Here is a 20,550-nt window from a genome sequence, read left to right as displayed (position 1 = left end):
ATGTGGGTGCACCTAGATTTTTCACTTGTTCAGTGTAATTTATAGATTGGAACGCAAGTCTTCTCAGTACTAGTTTTCTTAGAAGTGGTGAGGACAGTTGCTGTGAAGCTCCCTGGAGGGGACCCTAAATTGGTAATTTAATAATGAATTACTTGATTACATAAACTTAGAGGATCAGTCTGCCCAACAAACATGAGGGTTTCAGGATTCAGGGAAAATAAACCAACATTTATTAAGTTGAATATTCATTCCAGTTCTTAGTGGAAAAGCCTTGGTCTGTTGATGGTTCAAGCCAACAGAGGCTGATACATGAATTGGATGACAGTGCCCCCAGATCACCCCTTCCTTCAGGGATATTCTGGAGCACTTACCAACAAAGCATTATTCACCACCATAAAAAGAGGAATTATGGAATTTGTAAATCAATAACGTCACATCCCCCAATAGAGTTGTAGACTCATCTATGCCAAGGTAGATTGAGGCTGGCTGATTGTATGTCCTATTTAGACACTTAATTTTTTCAGCAGTGTATAGAGATATCAATCTGTCCAGTTAGGAAGCATAAGCGATTGTGAATCAATGTCACCTGTTTTGGTGCAAATGAAAGTGACTACAAGTGCACCTGAGAGGCAACAGCAAGACAACCCCCAAAAAGGGAATGGTTTTGCAGGTGGTTGCCACAGACAATGGTTCTCTCCTTATCCTTCCTGGCGGAGTGTTTTCATAGTGTCCTTGTCACTATTGGTAGCATGAGGCTGTACCTGCAGTCCATTCAGGTTGCACAGGTAGTCCAGCTCCTCCAGGATGAAACATCCATACGTGCTGTTGCAAGAAGGTTCACTGTGTCCCCACCACAGTCTGAAGAGCATGGAGGCGATGCCAGGAGACGGAACGTTACACAAGAAGAGCTGGACAGGGCCAAAGATGGGCATCAACCCTGTAGCAGGACTGGTATCTTCTCTTTTGTGCAAGGAGGAACAGGAGGAGCACTGCCAGGGCCCTACAAAATAACCTCCAGCCAGTCTGACCAAACTGCCAGAAACAGACTCCATGAGGGCCTGACGTCCTCTAGTGGGACCTGTGCTCACAGCCCAGCACCATGCAGCTCGATTGGCATTCGCTAGAGAACACCAGAATTGGCTGGTCGGCCATTGGCGCTCCATTCTCTTCACAGATGACAGCAGGTTCACACTGAGCACATGTGACAGACATGAAAGAGTCTGGAGACGCTGTGGTGAACATTATGCTGTCTGCAACATCATCCAGCATGTCAGTAATGGTCTTGGGAGGCATATCCTTGGAGGGTTGCACAGACCTCCACATGCTAGCCAATGGTACCCTGACTGCTGTTGGGTCCCGGGATGAAATACTCAGACCCATCGTCATCCAGTGCTGTCTTACAATAACCACAATGCCCTCTAAAAACCTTACAGCAATGGTCAATTGAATTGGTGATTTAAGTTTCCCCTTAATTTTTTTGTGCAGTGTAGTTATTTACTTTCTTTTTGCCGTTAAAATAGATTATTCTTATATTCTTAAGAAGAATCTTTCTATCTGATGAATGCAGTCTCACTTAGAAAGCCACTTTCATCCCCTGTGAAAAAACAATCACTATACAGTAGGTCTTCTTTGCTATAGTTCTTGATCTAGCTCTCATAGACTGTAATGCCAGTTATGTATTGGGTTTTATGGGTGGTGATGGATTTCTCAGCTCATTCATTCAAAGAGGACAAATATTTATAATTTATTTTCTAAAAATAGTTTTGAACTGCCTTTGATTTATTCCTTTTTATTTCCATTTCAAGTAGATGTGCCAGTAGTTATATAATCATAACCAAATACTTTCCCCCCTCTTGTAATATAGTTTGTTTCCGAGGGGGTGTAGATACTGATTGCGTGAAAGCCGTGGGTCTAGGTGCTTGCAAAATATTGCAAAGATGTCCTTTTCGACAGGAAACTCTCTCCACATCCTCCTGCCTGCCTGCAGAAGGTCTTTTCACTTTTTGTTTGCGTGGCTGCTCATAGATCAGCGATAACGAGATCAGGACGTTACTAACCTGCTAACATGTTCCGCTTTTCAGCTCGCAAACCTGAGCTCTCCATCGCCGACAAAAAGCCCCAGCAGCCCAGTCCTGAGGACAGAGGTAAGGGTCATCCTTTTATCCTGCCGGCCATTTCCTATTCAGGGCTGAGAAACCTTTTTTCTCTCGCGTCGGGAGTGTAGCACTCGTGCGCTGGCACATGATTTGGTGTGAGGGAGGGGGCTGCCAAAAATTCCCACCTCCCATTCAGCTCTTGCTGCCCCAAGGGACATGTGGCTCTCCAGATGAGGCCACTAGGCTCACATCAATCGCATTCTGGCAGATATCACAGATTCCTTTAATACTAATTCTATACAACCTGCGAATATTTGGGGCTGCAGTTATATATATTACTATTTTATTGTCCCAAACATAACTGTTTCTGTACTTTACCATGGTTTGTTACAATAATAGGTTATTTGTTCATGTTTTAGATTTCTCACTTTCTTTTAAATCATTTTGGAATAATTGATGATGTTGGTCTCCCATCAGTTATTTTACTCTATGGAGATGAAACGACTGTATTCCAAATCAAATGTAACGCATACTGGTGGTTGTGTGACATCTATATCAAACAAGTCTAAATCAGATTAGTTTAAAAGCCTAACATACCTTTAATGTTTTGGTGTGGTGAAAGGGCCTGAAAGAAGTGGTTAAATCTCAAAAACATACAAATGTTGCTTTGCTTGCTAGTTAAGGTGAATAGTAATTTTGAGCCTTTCTGTTTTTACCCGGGGGCACTATGTGTTGCAGAACATTATCAATTAAATAAATCGAAGTATACAAATTGTTTATTTATTTAATCAACTTAGATTTATGTAAAAATAGATTTTGATGGTAAATTGTAACATTAAATCAAACAGTAACGGAATGCTTTGATGCCTGTCTGCTTCATATTACAAGTCACTGCCAAAATTGTATTGTTAGAAGCAATCTATTTTTGTGAACCGAGTGTAGCCAATAAACTGGCCACTGATGTCAATGTGTGTATGTAATTAGTTTAAGGATTGACTGAGCTTGATATACTATACTATGCTTTTGTACTGATAGGAAAGTTTGCACATTAAATATGGTCAGAAGACATTTGCCTGTGGGCCCCTCTTGAAAAAAAAACAACCATAACAAAGTTTTTTTTTATCAGGTCTTGGTCTCCTTGCTCCAGCATATTCAGGGGAGAATCTCATGCCTACTATAAAATATGAACGTTCACCTATACCAGCAGTTCTCAAAGTGTGGGGCGCGCCCCACTGGTGGGGAATAGAGACGTGACAGTAGGGGCGCGCCAAACGGGTGGATATTTTCCTTTTTATGCCTTTATATGAGATCCAATCTCCCGGAATCTGGAGCAAGACCGCGCACTAGAGTAGAGAGTGACCGTGTGCGTGTGTTTGTGTGACTGTAAATGCAGCGTGTGTGAGAGCAAACCGTCCTTATAGCTGTGTGTTGCCGCTTATTTGACCGATCACCCTCGTGGGGCGACACCAAGTGTAACAGGAATCCCCCCAACCCCCCCCCGGAACATACCTCCCTGAAATGACTTTTTGCAGGTTGGGATGTCGCCTTTCTTTAATGACAACAAAGGTCATACATTCAAAACAAAACACCCACAAACAAAGTAATCATTACTAGCCTACATGCAGTCTAAATTAAAAGGACATTAGATATGAGACCCTGAGAAAAATTTAACCTGGAACCAAAGTGCCAAAATAATGATTGATGTGACGTCGGCATATTAATTGTAGCGGGACAAACTTTTGCGCCCATAGATATGTATATATCTATGTTTCGCGCGGATGGGTAGCAGGCTAGTGTGGGCAATAACACAACATGGATACATTTGTGACACGGACCTCAAAAGCTGTCGAGCCAGCGCCAGCAGAGAGACCCAAACCAGACGGGCCTAATCAACCAAAAAGCCAAGCGAAAAAAAAATATGATGAAGGGTATCTTGCTCTTGGATTCACGGCTGCGGTGGTGGTGGCAGAGGAGAGACCGATGTGTGTTCTGGGTCTTAAACCGCTAGCAGCAGACCGTATGAGACCCATCAAATTAAGAACACACTTAGAGACCACACACCCGTCACGTCAATAAGCCACTTGATTTCTTTCAAAGAAAACTGCCAGAATACCGTCAACAGGAGACTCTGCATGGTAAAAGCTGCATCAGTAAACTGTGTGGGCTTTTGCTCTGATGGCGCACAGACCATGGCAGGGTCAAGAAACCGGCTGCAGGCACTAATAAAGAGGGTTGCGCCAGGTGCGCACTGGACGCACTGTGTCATTCACAGGGAAGCGCTCGTGTCAAGGCAGCTCAGCCCTGAACTAAATTAGGTTTTGACCGAAGTTGTGAGCTTGGTAAATTTGATCAAAACCCGACCCCTGAAAGTGTGACTGTTCTCCGCACTTTGTGAGGGAATGGGAGCTGATCCACACATCTGTGCTGTTTCACTGTCAAGCAAGGTGGCTCTCCCGGGGCGAAGTGCTGTCGCGCGTCTTTGAGCTCAGGGCAGACATTCGGATGTTCTTGGAGGAGGAGCGCATGTATGAGGCAGCAAGCAAGTTCAGTCATGAACAATTTCTGTTTAAACTGGCCTATCTCAGCGATGTGTCTGGCAAGCTGAATGAATTAAATCTTCAGCTTCAAGGCAAAGACAAGCACCTACCTCACCTGGCATACAAGATCACTGCATTCACCCGAAAGCTTGAGGTATGGGGCAAGCGCCTCGATCAGTAAAACATAGATGTCTTTGAGAACCTGAGCAACGTTGCTGAAACCACTGATTCTGGAGCCACCACAGTCATCCCATGTATTAAGCAGCACATCTCTTCCCTGAGAGGATCGTTTCAAAAATACTTCCCGAACAACAGTGCTCAGTATGCCTGGGTTATGGATCCATTCAATGCAGCAGGTTGGTATTTTGACATTTTATTGAATATTATACTCATATATTATACATGCATTTTATTTATGTTGTATGCTACTTACTAACTGGAATGGATTGTTGTCAAACAGATTTCTTTGTGTTTATTATGCAATGACAAATAAAGTAAGCCTATTTATTTATATTCTGTCTGCAGCACCTGCTGATTTTAGGTCTGCTGAGGAGGACCAGTTTATTGAGATGACATCTGACTCCACCCTGAGGCTCAGGTTTAAAGCTCAGACTCTTAGTGAATTCTGGTTTGGAGTGGAGAGGGAGTATCCACTCATCGGGCAGAAAGCTGTGTGCATTCTTCCCTTTGCAGCATCATATCTCTGTGAGATGGGCTTCACTGAAAACAAAGTACCAATCTCAGCTGAACATTGAGCATGACTTGAGAATGGCAGTATCAAGCCTGCAACCCCGCTTTGAGAAATTGTGCATTGCAAAACAGGCTCATTGCAGCCACTAATGCAGGGATAAATAGACCTGTCTTGCCAAATGGATTTCTTAACAGATTACAAAGTGGCACTTTTATTTCTTTTCTATTCTTAAACTTTATAAAAAATGTTGACACAGCTGCACTTTTATTTTCTTTATTTTTGAACTTGTTGTTATTTAATGTAGATAGTTTTTATTTATATACAACTTGTTACTATACTGATACTACTTGTTACTTCAATAAATTGGAACATTTTAAGCTTGTTGCGTATTTCATTAGCATTGTGTTGGGGCGATGGGGGCAGGTGGGGCTTGAAAATTCCCCCTTGTCCAAAGTGGGGAATGACCGAAAAAGTTTGAGAACCACTGACCTATACAAAATAGTATGTCCTGCCATTTCCGTGTTGTAGTTTTTGTACATGAGTTATGCATGAAGAGTCCATTGGTGTTGGTGTCATCAACTCCCAGATGTGGAGATACGCAGAGGGATGTGCTTCACTACAATGTTTAGGGGTTAAGGTTTGCTAATGCGAGTTCTACTCCCATTATCGGCAATACTTACTGTTACAATGTGCACATAAACATGTAAAACAGGGAAGTTGTACAATTGTTGTACCATTCATATATCCAATAAGCATCTGTCCTGGGTTATGGAGGTGATTTCCTTACATACAAGTCATGTAAAACAATCAGAGCGTGCCTGACATACCATCCTGGAGATTGGGTTACATCAGATACCCTTTTTAATTTATATTCGCACACAATTTCTCTTACATATGTGTACAGCATTATAACAATCAAGGCTAGCCTGATGTTTCACTGGAGATTTACATGCATCAGTTGTCTTCTATTGTCGGTTGGAGAATGTACCCCTGGAGTAAGACGTCTGAAGGGAATGGCCCCTGTGTTGTCTCTCTCCCTTTCCTGATTCCCACCATCTAACAGTTGACCTTGGGATAGCTTGTGTTATAAGCAACGTCCCAGGATGGTCGTGTCTAGTACCTTATCCAGCTCCATGGGAATGGAGGAGCATCATTAAATGTGTGTCTGTAGATGCCATCAGTAAAACATTTATTATCTACTAACCATAGGTCCATAAGTACAGACAGAAGGATCTCAAGGTTCTGAAATTATTCTATATGGATGAATGGTCCAAGATTTTTCCAAGGTGTTCTCCTATCTTATCCTTGTAAGGGGAGTGTGCACTAAATACAGAAAAACAAGGGTGCCGATCATTTTCAGGTCTGTAATTTTGTCTGACTCCATTGAATAATTAATGAAGTACATCAAATTCCACATGTTGGAAAAACAATATAGCTAATTAAATGTTTATTTTATACAGGTTTTGGTCATCTTTATCTATATCAGTAATTTTCAAGGAATCTTAGAAATAATGTGGAAAATATTCTTGCACTTGTAGGGTAATTTATAAGATTATGCCAATTAGAATATATTCTCTTCATTTTCAGGTACAAATCTGTCAGATTTCTTCCTGACAAAAGGCCTCGGCTATAGCTGTTTTTTTAATGTTTGAAAATAGGGTAGAAGTGCATAGTTAATTTGTTTTCACAGTACTATGTGAATTCAATCAAGGCTACACATGTTTTGTTTGCCAAATTTTTTAGGGTTTTTTCTGTGTAAAGGGTATTCCCTCTTTGGTTTATGTAGGATATCTGTATAATCACTGACAAATGCTCATTTAAAAAACAATCGTCCATAGCCTGTTGTTGTAGGTCAAGTAATTGAACATGAATTGCATGCCGCACTTTTGATCGTGATCTTTAGGAAATTTATGAACCTGTTAGTAGTTTTTGAGTATATGAGTATGATAGGATCCCTGGTGGTTTCTGCCACCCCTATTGCTTGTCCTTTGATGTGCATTGTGCAGTGTGGAGCTGTTGCTCTACAGCGCTGCTTGTAGCATTTATTGTTTTCTTAACAGGCAGTAGGCATTTCTGATCACATTGTGCATACACTGGGATGTTCATTTCTTGTATAGAGTTAACGTTCTTCTTCCACGGTACTAATCAAGACTCCTCCCTTTTTCCTAATTGAGAATGCAAAGGAGAAGACTATTTTCTGTAACAAGATTGGAGCAGATGTTTACTCCTTAGTTTTGACAGAATGTAGACAGAATGTATTGAATTATAAAAATCACATTAAAAGTAAAAAGAAAAAAATAACCAGTAAGACAACAATACATGAAGTCTATATTTCCTTTACTGGTCTCAAATCTCTGTTTAGCTTTACAGTCATTAGTAGCCTTGGCACCTTATAGCTGAAAAGGTATTCTAGAATGATATCTGATCATGGCATACACACTTAAACGGGCAATGTAAGAGAAGCATTAGAAGTATTTTTACCTAACGTCAGTAATGGGCGAATTGTTCAGCCAGAACCAAAACATGTGCATTGACTTGAATGGTGCACTTTCTTCATTATTCATACTTTTTGACAATAAGTAGTGGATTATTTAAGTAGTAGTCAAATCATGGAGCTAATGAACTATTCCTGACACGGAAACAATTTATTTCTCAAATGTTCAACAGAAAGAGGCAGTTGTTGTTGAATAACCGGTCACTACTGCGTTTAGGGTAACCACTAAACATGGATCTAATGCTGTATTCACTGAGCTGCCTTGCGTTAGTCAACATGACAAAACTGTCTTTGTCATTTTAAAGGGAAATCACAAAATAAGCTGATTTTGTCCAAGCTAATAAGTGTATTCATCCCCTCCTCACCCGTAACAAGCATACCTTTTATAGCTCTATAGATACTATATGTACTGTATGAAATCATCACAATCGGTGTATGACTTGCTGGATAAGGGCATTAAACATGGACATAGCAATTTAAAAAACAATAAATGTCAACCTGAGGGACTAAACTATTAAATATAAAAAAGAGAAAATTGGAGTTAAAGGGTGTATTACTAAAAGTACTCATACTAGCCTGGCTGACACAAGTTATTATAAATAAACCTTAATGTCCTTTTTAAAAAGAGAGTGGTCTCCGTCCAGGCAGAGGACAGGTTTGCTGCTCTAATGCAGTTCCGGATGATTTAATTGACAGTTCTGGTTACATAGTGATGAACGTTAGTGCCGCTTCACAGCATTTCTTTACAGACTATGAAATGCCTGTACAAAACCATCTCCAGAGTAGTTGACCACTTACCAATATGCAACTATGCTGTAATCAAAGTGGTTCTGAGATAAGCGAAAGCTAAGCTAACAAGGTCTGTCTTAAGTTTTCTGCCAGTTTTGATGTCTTCAGAACGTATGGCTGGTGTTTCTTTGGACAGAATGGTGGTTGAAGACTGCCTCACCTAACCTTTTGATTCTGACCTTTTGAGCAATTAAAAGGCCAGTGTCAAAGGATGTGTGGGATTGAAAGGACACATCTCTTAACGTAATTTAATGTATTTTGTTGACGTGCCATTAAGTGCTTTAAAAATCCATGAAGCAATTATTAGTATAAAACCAATCTAAAATGTGCAAGCAATCAATTTCATAGTTCAGTCATTTGAGATATCGGCTTTTGTTTTAGTTTACTCTCAGCCTCCAGACAGTCTGAATAATATGTAGAATAATATGCACTTCCGTGTTGACAGTTATGCAAATCCAAAAGCTTGTATTGTAGGTTTAATGCTGTGAAAAAATGCTGTGAAAAAATTATATATACAGCTCCAGAAAAAAGACCATTGCACCTTTTTCTTTCCTTTCCAAAAAAGTTGAAAAGGAAAGTTATGAGTGAGGAACAGAAGCATTCAATTTGCAGTGGTCTCTTAATTTTAACTCTTCTGTTCCTCACTTTTTTGGAAAGGAAAGAAAAAGGTGCAGTGGTCTCTAAATTTTTCCAGAGATGTATGTGCAGAAATGGAGTCGGGCCCATCTTTTTCCAAAGCACTCTACTTTTAAGAATTAAAGTATCCTGTATCTTGATGTAAAAGCATTTTCAGACTTCTGTATTGTTCTTTATCAATTAATTATAGATAATGGTGTCTGGTAGTTGACTAAATTGTAGTTGTCGAATTGTTTAGATAGATTTTTAACAAAGCGAGTTTACTTGTATCCTCAAAGCACCCTTTCTTCCAAGCGTTTAGCAATGCATTCTGACACGGCCCGTTTAGTGTCGCTTTAGCTTAGTCTCTTTAGATTTTTGGCTCATCTGTTAAATCAAGCAATGTGCTGCACTTACCCTCACAGTATGGCACCTCCTCCTTGTGTGAAATCCTGACAGAGGTGAGATCACCAAGCTTGTTGTTGCTGGAGTGTCTCCTCAGGGCCACGGTGACCTTCCTCCTCCCTCAGGGCTTGATCAGCTGAAAGAAACATGCTTCTGTTTTTTCCACTGACAAATCTTATAAATACAAGTATTCCTTATTTATCTGTTAATCACCCGTATTTGTCACGTTGTTTGGGAATTTCAAAACTGTAAATTGACCACGGCTAACCCCGTGAAGATATTGTCCTTAAAAATAACTATTTCATGCCTTCATTACATTGACCCATGATCATCATGTCTTTGATTTTATTTTGGAGAACGCTGATTTTGTCATTTAAATTTGTATTTTCAGTGTTTTTACAGTATTTTCAGTCATAAAACGCTTTAGAAAATCAAGCATGTCAACAGTTTTGGCAGTTTTTTGTGCACCTTCCTCTTGCAAGGATAACAACACCAGGCATTTTCCTATGACTTTTATTAAATGAGTGGTCACATTGGAAGAGAGACATGTCCTTTTTACCAAATCTTTGCAGATTCTTGAGATCCTTCTGTCTGCTTATAGATTCATCTTTTTAATTTAAACCTCAGATTTTCAATCGGGTCCTTAAACTGAGAATATACATTGTTGTGGTCAGTTAACAGTACATATATGGACTTCAATGTGTGCTTGGGGTTGTTGTCTTGCTGAAAGGTTTTTGCTATAATGTCATGGTTATTGTGAGTTAATGACCTTAACATGGGCCCCAGGACCAATGCAAGCAAAAGAGCCCTATAACATTAATGAGCCTCCACTATATTTTTCAATAGACATGAGGTACTTTTCTGCATACCCATCTGGGATTGAACACCAAACCCACCACTGGTTTTCATTTGCACCTAGTTCCAAGTGACGGTGTGATTTAACAAAGTACAGCTCCAGAAAAAAATTAAGAGACCGCTGCACCTTTTTCTTTCCTTTCCAAAAAAGTCGAAGGTGAGGAGCAGAAGGGTTAAAATTAAGAGACCACTTCAAATTGAACGCTTCTGTTCCTCACTCAAAACTTTCCTTTTCAACTTTTTTGGAAAGGAAAGAAAAAGGTGCAGTGGTCTCTTAATTTTTTCTGGAGCAGTATATACACATTTGTTGAAAAAAAATGTAAATTATGCAATACTTAATTGAAACTGATGTCTAATTGTAGATTTGGTGACCACAAGATGCAGGCAGGTTCTTTAACACGTTGGGTTCTTTACCTTCCAAACCAGCTTCCTCATTGAGCATTGGGTCAAGATGCATTTATGGCTTCTACAAGGCGGTTTACTAGTGTCCTACTTCCTAATTTTAGCCCTGAGAATATTTAAGTTTTTGGCACATATTGGTACCCATTACCTGTTTTATGAAGTGTCTCTTGATTTGTGATGTTTTACTCTTGCTATGACATGAAGTGCCAATAAAATATTTGATCGCATATTTCAACGCAAGGCCTCATTTTTCCTCTCTCTGAAGGTGACAAAACGGATCACAAAACATCAAAGCCTGCTGCCCCTCTTGTCCCCCCCAAGAAACCTGTGCCGCCGCCTGGCAAAGGCAGACCTGTTAGCCTCCCCCCAAAACGACCAGACAAGCCTCTTGCACCATCCCCAGGGGCCAAGTAAGTAATCTCTTTCAGCTTATCCCTCTGATCCTTCATCTCGTTATCTGTTCATTCATCCACATAGTGGGTATTCACTGCACATTGAGCAAATCTCTTATTCACAATACAAAGAACATACAGTATATTGTATGATGTCATCACTTCAATACCACACTGATGTAATAAATAAGCCAGTATATTCGTCATTTTGTTTGCGCCTTTTAATTATCTTTTCTGTTTCACTATTTGATTCTTTGAATGTGTTGCACAGATGCCTATGGAATCCACTTGCATTTTCTGATTCATTGTATCCATAATTCTCTGAGCTATCACCAGTGTATTATGACAGTATCAGTACTTCAGTAACTGTAGTAGTGTAATAAGGCAGTTATTTATGTTGTTTTCTCACTCCTCTACAGACACAATGGAGAAGTGCCTTCCACGCGACCAAAGTCCGATATTGAGCCAATATTACAGAGTAAACTGAAAACAATGTTGGACGACTTGGGGGACAAAGCTGTTGACATGGGTATGTACTGTAATGCTCTACAGAGGTTTTGAACGGTAGATACATGTCCGTTGGGGATCCCACGCATACACTTCACTTGCTCAGTCTTAGGACTTCCGTGATCATGATCAGCTTGCTCCAATCACTTAGGCCGGTTGGGCGCCGGCAAGCTAAACTGTCGTTGTTAGTTGGGAGAGCATAACACTAGTTGATTGAACAAGCTTTTGAGAAAGTTTGCAGATTGACTTGTCATGATGTGTCTTGGAGGTAGCATGTCGAGTCTTCAGCTCTCCTGATCTTATTGACAGTTGAGAGGAGACAATTGGATATTGAAGGTCGTTAATTACAATCGGATATTCAAGGTCGTTAATTACAATTGGATATTGAATGTCGTTAATTACAGTGGAATATTGAAGGCCTACAAAGGGCTGCAATAGTTTTCTGTTTTGTATTCTGTTTGTTTTGTTAAAATCCATTTTAATTGTCCAGAAAGGGCAGTTATGGGGTCTGACAGTGGGCCCTACTTTCCCTTCCCAGCTTTTAAGGATGGCTAACATCTATGAAAGATGTCTGGAGCCTGCCAAAAACAACTCTAAATATTTACCACCCACTGTATTTCACATATGTTTTAACAGGCACAAATGACTAGTCACAGAAAGCACCGGTAAGGAATGTACTGTATACATGCACTGGAACATTCAGTGTAACCATGCATTGCGAAGGGACATGGTTTAATGTCAGCCTTACTATTTCCCCTGACGCAATTCTGACATAAATGAACATCTTATCAAATGCTCAAGGATATTTTGACAGCTTTGAATCCCAAATTAGTACATTCCTGTTTTTATTTTTAGTGTTGTCAATAATGTGTTCATTTTAATCCTGTAAAGTCATGGATGGATAGTTTTTCAACCTATGGTCGGGAATAGGGTGAGAGAGAGAATTAAGGAAGGGAAATAAGAGGATGAGAAAAGGAGCTCTGTTTACATCACCTCTTGTTTCATGCAGAGGGCAATGACAAACAGGAAAAAGGTTAAGTGAATAGGAAGAGACAAATGGATGGAGAAACTGACAAGTGAGGGAGCACAAGTGAGTGTTCTTCACAAAATACAAGCGTTTTGGAGGGAAAAGTTAACTAGGGACATGTGTCTTTTTCTGACACCACTAAAAGCGTCAAAAGATGTGTTAAAACCTCCTGAGGTCAGTAGCCCCATGGTCTCAAGGTTTGAAGACAAACAGAAGTACAATCTTCTTTCTGCTTTACCTCCAACTTCACTGCTTTAGCGTTCAGTTTTTTTTCTGAAGATACTGCCAATTGTCTTTACACATGGAAATATGGTTACTTCTAAAGAAGTACCTTATAAGTGTTTTAAGCTTTGGAGTAATTATAATTGTAACTGTCAGTTTCCCTGTATACATTTCTCATGGCTGTTTTGAGATGCTTTCTGGATTCTTTTGACGCAAGCAAAAACAGGTCCCCAAAAATGTGTACCGGTGCTGTCATTTGTTTAAATATGTGCCCAATGTCATCAAAATCAAGTTTTTTTTGTCGCGTTCCCTTTTCCATTTGATGAAACGCGATCTTTCTTCTGTCTGTGTTTGTAGAGAAACATGATCTTACAGTTTTTGTCTTCTCTTTTTTTAAGACCTGATGAGCTTTGATGATCTGTCATCTACCTCAGAGAAACTGTCTCACCCTACCGCTAACAGACCAAAGATGCCTGGCAGGAGGCTACCCGCTCAGTTTGGAGGAAGCCACTTGGTGAGCACACGTGTACGCACCCACCCACCCACGCACCCACCCACGCACCCACACACACACACACACACACACGCACACACACACACACGCATACACAGGGTAATTGCACTTGAATATACATTCAATGACACGTTATAAAAACAAGGAGTTGTTACATCAGTCAGATTTTCTGGTATTGACTAAGTTCACTGAAGAGTAACGTAAAAAGTTTTAATAAGAAATAGATGGATGTGAAAAGACTGCGTACTGGGGGTTTCTGACAAGGTTGTCATAAACTGAGCATACCGTTTTTTATTTTGTTGTTTCTCTCAGCCAAACAAAGATATCAGCATGGAAAATACTTTCAAGTTGGATGAGGAAGATACCCCAAAAACAAAGTTGACAGACACAAGAAAGGTAAGATTTCTTTGGATTGTTTTGGTCTGTGTCTTGATTTGAATTGCATATATTTATTTATTGTAACATTTAGTCAAACAGTAACAGAATGCCTCAGTCTGTCTTCTTTATATATCAAGCCATTGCCAGCAATCTGGTTGTAGGGGAGTTTGAAAATGGGCTGGTGTGCCTAATCAAATGTCTACTGAGTATATCTTGGTTCAGTAACAGGCCAAGGCTTGTCTTTAGATATTAACTAATTAATCTGCTGAGAAAAAATCTCAGTGCCTGTAGGTAAGCGTTCACTATTAGATGCCATCCTCATGCCAGGTTAATGGTTCCCTCCGGTCATCCAGCTTCACTTCTCTCCTCCACTGTATGAAAGCCTCTCTGTTGGGGCCTCATGATGACTGGGCCTGGTTTCTGCCTCTTATCTCCATTAACCCTCATTCCTCCAGCCCCATTGTTCAACAGTCCCTAGCCTCTGGCATTAAGCTGGCGGAACACACATTTAATCTTTTACGCACACATATATACGCACACATACATGCGATAGCGACGCATTCTATCAACATTCATAACATCCTGGCGTATTTTGCTCCTACACACTTCAGAAATTCAGACACAAATTCACAATGGCATGCTCTCTTGCACTCTGGCACTGTGTAAGCCGTGTTCTAATTTGAGCAGGAGGCTAGGCTACAGTCACCCTGGGAGACGGCTTATTTATTAATTACACAGCTTGTCATCATGCACATGCCACAGGGCGTCCTCGTTCTCCAATGGAGACTTTCATACATGTGATATTTGTATTGTTAAAGCACCTGCAGACTGGGTTCCACTGATCCGATCCGAGCGATAGACGTCTGGGCTTACATATTTAAAAAAAAATACTTACTCAAGTATTTTACCAAATTTGATTTTGAAATGATAGTGAAGCTCAGAGAAACGTTTATTTATTTTTACTGAGTAATTATTCCCTGTGCGTCAAGTCTCTGAACTGTAGACCCAGAATCAATGTAGGTTGACAAAAATGTGATTTCAAATTTGATTTTGTCCCTCTGAACTTGTTTGTGAAAGAAAATACATTTATGAAAGCTGTCTCCTGAGGCAATAGGAGGTTGTTGCAAAACACCCTTTTAGAGCACTCTTAAAATAACTCCAAAGGTAAACCAAAGGGATCTGTAGTGTTGAATTAAAAAAGGTTCCCTGCTATAGTAGTCACTATCTCAAACACTGTTTCAAATGACAACAAATAGCTCCTTACAGACAAGACTCTGAGCTTAAGGCTGCTGTATTCTATGACTAAACACATGGACATGATTAATATTGAGCGCCGTCTTTCTCTATAACAGATAATGGTGTGTGCTTTGAAGAGGAAACTATTTCTTTCTAACCTCTGAGATGAGACCAGAGGTCTTGCATAGCAGTGACCTTTGTGTGTCTGTTTTCATGTTGTATTGAATGTGTAATGTTGTCTGTGTCAAACGGTTTTATACCCAGTACAAATTTGTAGGACTGTATAGTAAGTATAGTGTATGTTACAATTGGGATAATAGTTGTGCGGGTACAAATGGCAATTCTAAATGGCATTCTAGATGTGCAATCAGGGCAAACTGAAGGAGTGAGGTAGCATGTGCAACCAGGTAGCAGCAATGAGGTTCCTGAGGTAGACGTGTATGTAACGACAGTAAAAATGCAAGTACGATGGCTATTCTAAATGTGCAATGAGGCAAATTGAATGTGCAAGGTGCATGTGCAACTGAAATGCAGAAATAGCAGCAGTGAGGTTACCGAGGTAAACACGTACCTGTAACAACTGACAAAATTCCATTGTCAGACTTTGCAAGGCAGTGTCAGTGTAGTACAAAGGGAGTAGTGCAACAAGGTCCCTGAGAGGAGGTGGGGTATCGTTGGTGCTGGGTCACAGAGTTCAGCAGGGTTACAGTTGCTGGAAATAAACTGTTCCTGAGCCTGCTGATGCAGCAACAAAGAGACCTGTACCGCCTGCCTGATGGTAGGAGGACAAACAGTATGTGGCATGGGTGTGAAGGGTCCCTGATGATGCCATGCGTCCTATGCAGACACTACTTGTGCTGGATGTCTATGATGGCTGGGTGCTGGGCACCAGTGATGTGTTGGGCGGTTTTCACCACCTGTTGCAGGGCCTTCATGTCGGCCACAGAGCATCCGCCAAACCACACTGTGGCTCAGTTTGTCATAATGCACTCGATTGTGCAGTGGTACAAGTTCACAAGGATCTTGGGAGATGGGCCTTCTTCAGCCTCCTCAAAAAGTACAGGCGCTACTGCGCCTTTGAGCAGGGTTGAGTGTCCAGGCGAGGTCCTTGGAGATGTGGACACCCTGGAATTTGAAGCTGGACACACGCTCCACCTCAGTGCCATTGATGAGGACTGGGGTGTGACTGCAGTCTTTAGACCTCCTGTAAGCCACAATGAGCTCCTTGGGTTTTCTTTGCGTTGAGGGCCAGGTTGTTGTCAGCGCACCATGCCGCCAAGTGCTTGACCTCCTCCCTGTAGGCTGACTCGTCATCATCACTGTGTGATAATGTGTGTTGAAACTAGTGCTGTAGAATTGAGTCTGACCCTTCTGGCCATACTGACTGTCCTCACTAATGGTTTCACACGTTAAATGAGGGGTAAATGCTTCGGAAGTAGGAACCGTGAAAGATGGTTAGACTGTCCCGGGTGGGGGAGGAGAATGGCTTTGTAAGCCACCGGAATGTTTGTGTACACATGGTCTAGTGTATCGTCTCCTCTGGTGGGGCAGGATACATTGTGGTGGAATTTGGGAATGGTTGATTTGAATGGTTGAAATCCCCTGCAATCACAAAAACACCATCCCTGTGTTCCATCTGCTGTCTGCTAATGGCAGCCTGCACTTCTTTCATTGCTAGTTGAGCATTAGCATCCGGGGGTATGTAGACCAGTGGCGTCGTTAGCCCTGGGCGTCCGGGGCTATAGCCCCGGTTCTTTTATGAATACCCCCGCATCTCAAACGGATGCCTCTAATGTAAACTACCATAACAACAATAGATTTAAGTTCCCGAGGCAAGTAAAGAGGCCTGCATCTAATCATCAGGTACTCAAGATTGTACGTTTTGTTTACATAAATGCACAGCCCACCTCTTTGGTCTTACCGGAGTCATCTTTGGTCTGATCTGCTCTGTAGACATCTCACCCTTTCAGCTGAAGAGAAAGTCATGATGCTGCAATCCATAGTCCATTGTGTGAGATGATTCTCAGTCGTATTTTGTCCATTTTGTTCGCCAGTGAGCAAAAGGCTTGGTACTGAAGGCGGATGGGGGGGCTAGCATTAGCCTAGCCCGTATGCCTCCACGCCTCCCACGGCTTTGTTTACGATTTCGCCGCCGCCTCCGGGCACATCCAGTCAGTGATGTGAATAGCGTCTCCCGGGGCATCTACGAGATCTCCAGTGGAAGTTGGAAATGTATAGTCACAAACATTCACAATGAATCACAGCCAGGAGAAAAGTATTTGGAACACCACTAACTATTATTCTCTTCTTTCAAAGCCTTCCTTGGTCAGCGTCCATAGCCAGTCTCCTGTCCTCAAGCCCAGCCCATCCCTGTCAGAGGGGCTCAAAGCCAGCTCAGCGTCAGGCCCTAGCCGGAGAAGTCCCAGCCCATGCTCTGACCCAGGGCAAAGCCGAAGCCGCAGCCCAGGCTCCAACACAGTGCCCAAGCCCACGGCAGAGCCAGAGGAGCAGAGGTCTGAGCTGGAGGAGCTCAGAGCCCAAATGAAAGATCTGCTGCTGTCTGTGGAGCTCCTAAAAACCCAGCAAATGTAACAAACTACCACTTTCAATGGATCTGGTTTTCTTCAGCTTGTACTACTGTTCCGTCTCCTGATGAAATATCTCTTTGTTTAGATGTACAAACGTCCCCTTGTTTAGATACTTCACCTTCATTATTACAGACCTAGATGGATACATTTGTTGGTATATAAGTCTTTCAGAGTAGCATTTGTAGTGCTTATTTCTAGGAAGATGTGTATGTGAGTCATTGATAGAACATGTGAGGAGGGTAATGAATTTCTGAGATGCTCCATCCGGTGTCTCAGTACTGATCAGCTTTGTAATAGTCTTTGTTTTGTTTTGCAGGAGAGAGATTGCCGAGCTGAGAGGTGAGCTGGATGAGGAGAGGCTGAAGCGAGTTGCCCTGCAGGTGAAAACACTGTTTGGTTTTTACATGTAGCATTTCTGCACTGTATTCCATCAGAAATAATCCATAACCCAACACACCTTTTTTTATATTTATGTTTCCTTTATTTTTTCCTTTGTTTTATTTCATGTTCTTGGGCCCCCCCTTTCTCTTTCTCTGTCATGCTTTCTCTCTCTTTCTGATTTCCTGCGCCTCTCTCTGCCTTTCAGATGGAGATAGAGAAACTAAAAAGGACTGTTCAGTCAACGTGAAGTCTAATCCAGTCATCCTGGATCACCACAATCACCGCCTGTCTCTGACCCCACTGAACAGCCAAGGGCGGGGGGTCATTGGCATTCCCAGAACCCTTTTAGTTATCATGAAACTATTCCACATTTGTAAGATTTACATTTTGCACATATTCCCTTTATATGACTAGGTTTTCTAGTTATTGAAAGGTGTAATTAAATACAGATGTATATGTTTTTTGTTACGTATCTTTTTGTTTTGCCAACACAAACGATCGAGGCCTTATTTACTACTGTGCTGGACGAGCAGTCCTTTCATTCTTTATTGGAATGTCTAAGGGATGCTGTCAATACTACTGATTCTGTATAAAGTGATGGGGGATTCCTTTTTTCTTTTTTTTTACGACTTGCAGGTGGTTGATTTTAAAGATTCAGATTTCAGTTACGTATCCATATTAGCCTCTTTAGCTCATAACAAATAATATTGTAATATGTCCCTGTTGCCATGGCAGTGTTGTACTCATAGTTATGGCATAAGGGAAAGATTCTTTGTTTTATTCTAACATTCCTGTCCAGGGTAACACTATTGTGCCTGTAAAAAAAATATATATCTTAAAGTGTTAATATTGGGAGCTTACATTTATCAGGTTTAGACCTGGAGCATGATTATATATTTTTTAGTCTACTGACAATGTGCTTAGACATGATATAGAGCCCTTTTTCATTCCGTTTTTCTTTTTAAAGGACAAGCTATATGAAACTGCTCTCTCAGAAAGAGTGATTAGAGTCATGGTACAGTTGTATTATTTCGATCCTGTATTTAATACCATCAAATTCAGCCATCAACTCAGCAAACAGAGGATGTCCTCAGAACGTCCAGGAAACCGTGACACTGACTCCTGATGTTACAAGGACATCCTGACAACACAGTTTTGTTAGTAGGGAATAGCCATACTTGAAAAGAGCACCAGTGATTTATGAGATAAACCGAAATTCTATTTCAGACCACCATTAAAGTTTTGGTTTACTCATTGAGTATTGTTATTTTGTGCACATCTCCTATACACCAAATGCTCTGCTCTCTTTAATGAACAATTAGCAGCTCCCTCTAATTTCCTCTCTCTGTAACAGAACGTGTGCTTTATAGAGTGAGCAGTTTCTTTCTAACCTCTGAGATGAGACCTGAGGTCTTGCATAGCAGTGATTTTCATGTCTGTTTTCATGTTGTCTTGAATGTGTAATGTTTGTGTCACACGGCTTTATACCAAGTACAAACATTTAGGACTGGCTAACTGGAAATGTAGCACTGTAAAGGAGGGTGAATGATAAGGAATTAGGCAAGAGGTCTGTTTGATACAGAAGGCTTAAGCTCTGAACAGTATCTATGCACAGCCAGCAGCCCAGTGTGTTATCAAAACGTCTGTCGTGTCTGTTGAATGTTCAACATGTGTAAAGGTATTGGAGGACTCTGAGACCCTGCCAGAGCTTGAGCTGAAAGCCTTAAAGATGGTCTACACATCACATGCATAGAATTGGGCAGGGATCAGGGTGTTCTCAATATGCATTCTTTGTGTGCCGCTCAGACAAATCATGAAAGAAATTGCCTTTGATGAAAAGCATCTATTGGAGGTTGTCGCTAGTTTATGCAACAGTTCTGTGATCCGTAACATGCTATTTACCCATTGTGGTCAGAAGGAGGTTTGCCTCAACTCCAGATCCTCCTGAACATTGTGGATGGCCTTTCTGTGCATCTTTCAGCAAAATATATTTTAGTACGCTAATATTTGCTTAACGTTTATACTGTATATTGATCTCACAATGTCTTATCCAAAAAACTATGTTGTCCTTCTTCACACAAGTATACTGAATTGTGTACTATCCTCAGGCTTAGAATTGCATCCCTTAAACAGAAGCATTCCGTGCGTGCGTGCGTGTATGCGTGCGTGCGTGCGCATTTTAGATTTGTCAAAAGTGCGTTTGGTCTTGCTTTTTGAATGCTCTGGTTAAAATAAAGGGCCCGATTTCATGTTGATCCCTAAAGCAATAACAGTCTGTATTGACTTATTCCTTTCCATCCCTCCATGTTTTGCATGGATACATTTTAAGTTGAGCAAAATAGATCACACAAAGCTCTAGATATATATAAAGAGAACGCTGTCCATGTAACTGTCAATTGGCTTAATACTGTACATTCCATT

General features: G+C 41.1%; 1 protein-coding gene across 4 annotated transcripts in view; it reads left to right on the top strand.

The window, feature by feature from the left end:
- Nucleotides 1-19,383, top strand: part of cd2ap (CD2-associated protein) — a 59,255-nt gene extending 39,872 nt beyond the window's left edge. For all 4 annotated transcript variants that reach the window (XM_010882672.5, XM_010882671.5, XM_010882670.5 and 1 more), the window contains 8 exons: nucleotides 2,082-2,144; nucleotides 11,150-11,294; nucleotides 11,696-11,805; nucleotides 13,431-13,546; nucleotides 13,859-13,942; nucleotides 17,477-17,748; nucleotides 18,065-18,128; nucleotides 18,335-19,383. In XM_010882672.5, coding sequence (XP_010880974.1) covers nucleotides 2,082-2,144; nucleotides 11,150-11,294; nucleotides 11,696-11,805; nucleotides 13,431-13,546; nucleotides 13,859-13,942; nucleotides 17,477-17,748; nucleotides 18,065-18,128; nucleotides 18,335-18,376 — 896 coding nt within the window. In that variant the 3' untranslated portion in view covers nucleotides 18,377-19,383. The remainder of the gene's footprint in view (nucleotides 1-2,081; nucleotides 2,145-11,149; nucleotides 11,295-11,695; nucleotides 11,806-13,430; nucleotides 13,547-13,858; nucleotides 13,943-17,476; nucleotides 17,749-18,064; nucleotides 18,129-18,334) is intronic.
- The last annotated feature ends 1,167 nt before the right edge of the window (nucleotides 19,384-20,550 follow it).

This window comes from Esox lucius, chromosome 18 (assembly GCF_011004845.1).
Source record: "Esox lucius isolate fEsoLuc1 chromosome 18, fEsoLuc1.pri, whole genome shotgun sequence".
NCBI lineage: Eukaryota > Metazoa > Chordata > Actinopteri > Esociformes > Esocidae > Esox > Esox lucius.
The sequence above is the reverse complement of the archived record's forward strand: the minus strand, read 5'-3'. Positions and strand labels throughout refer to the sequence as shown.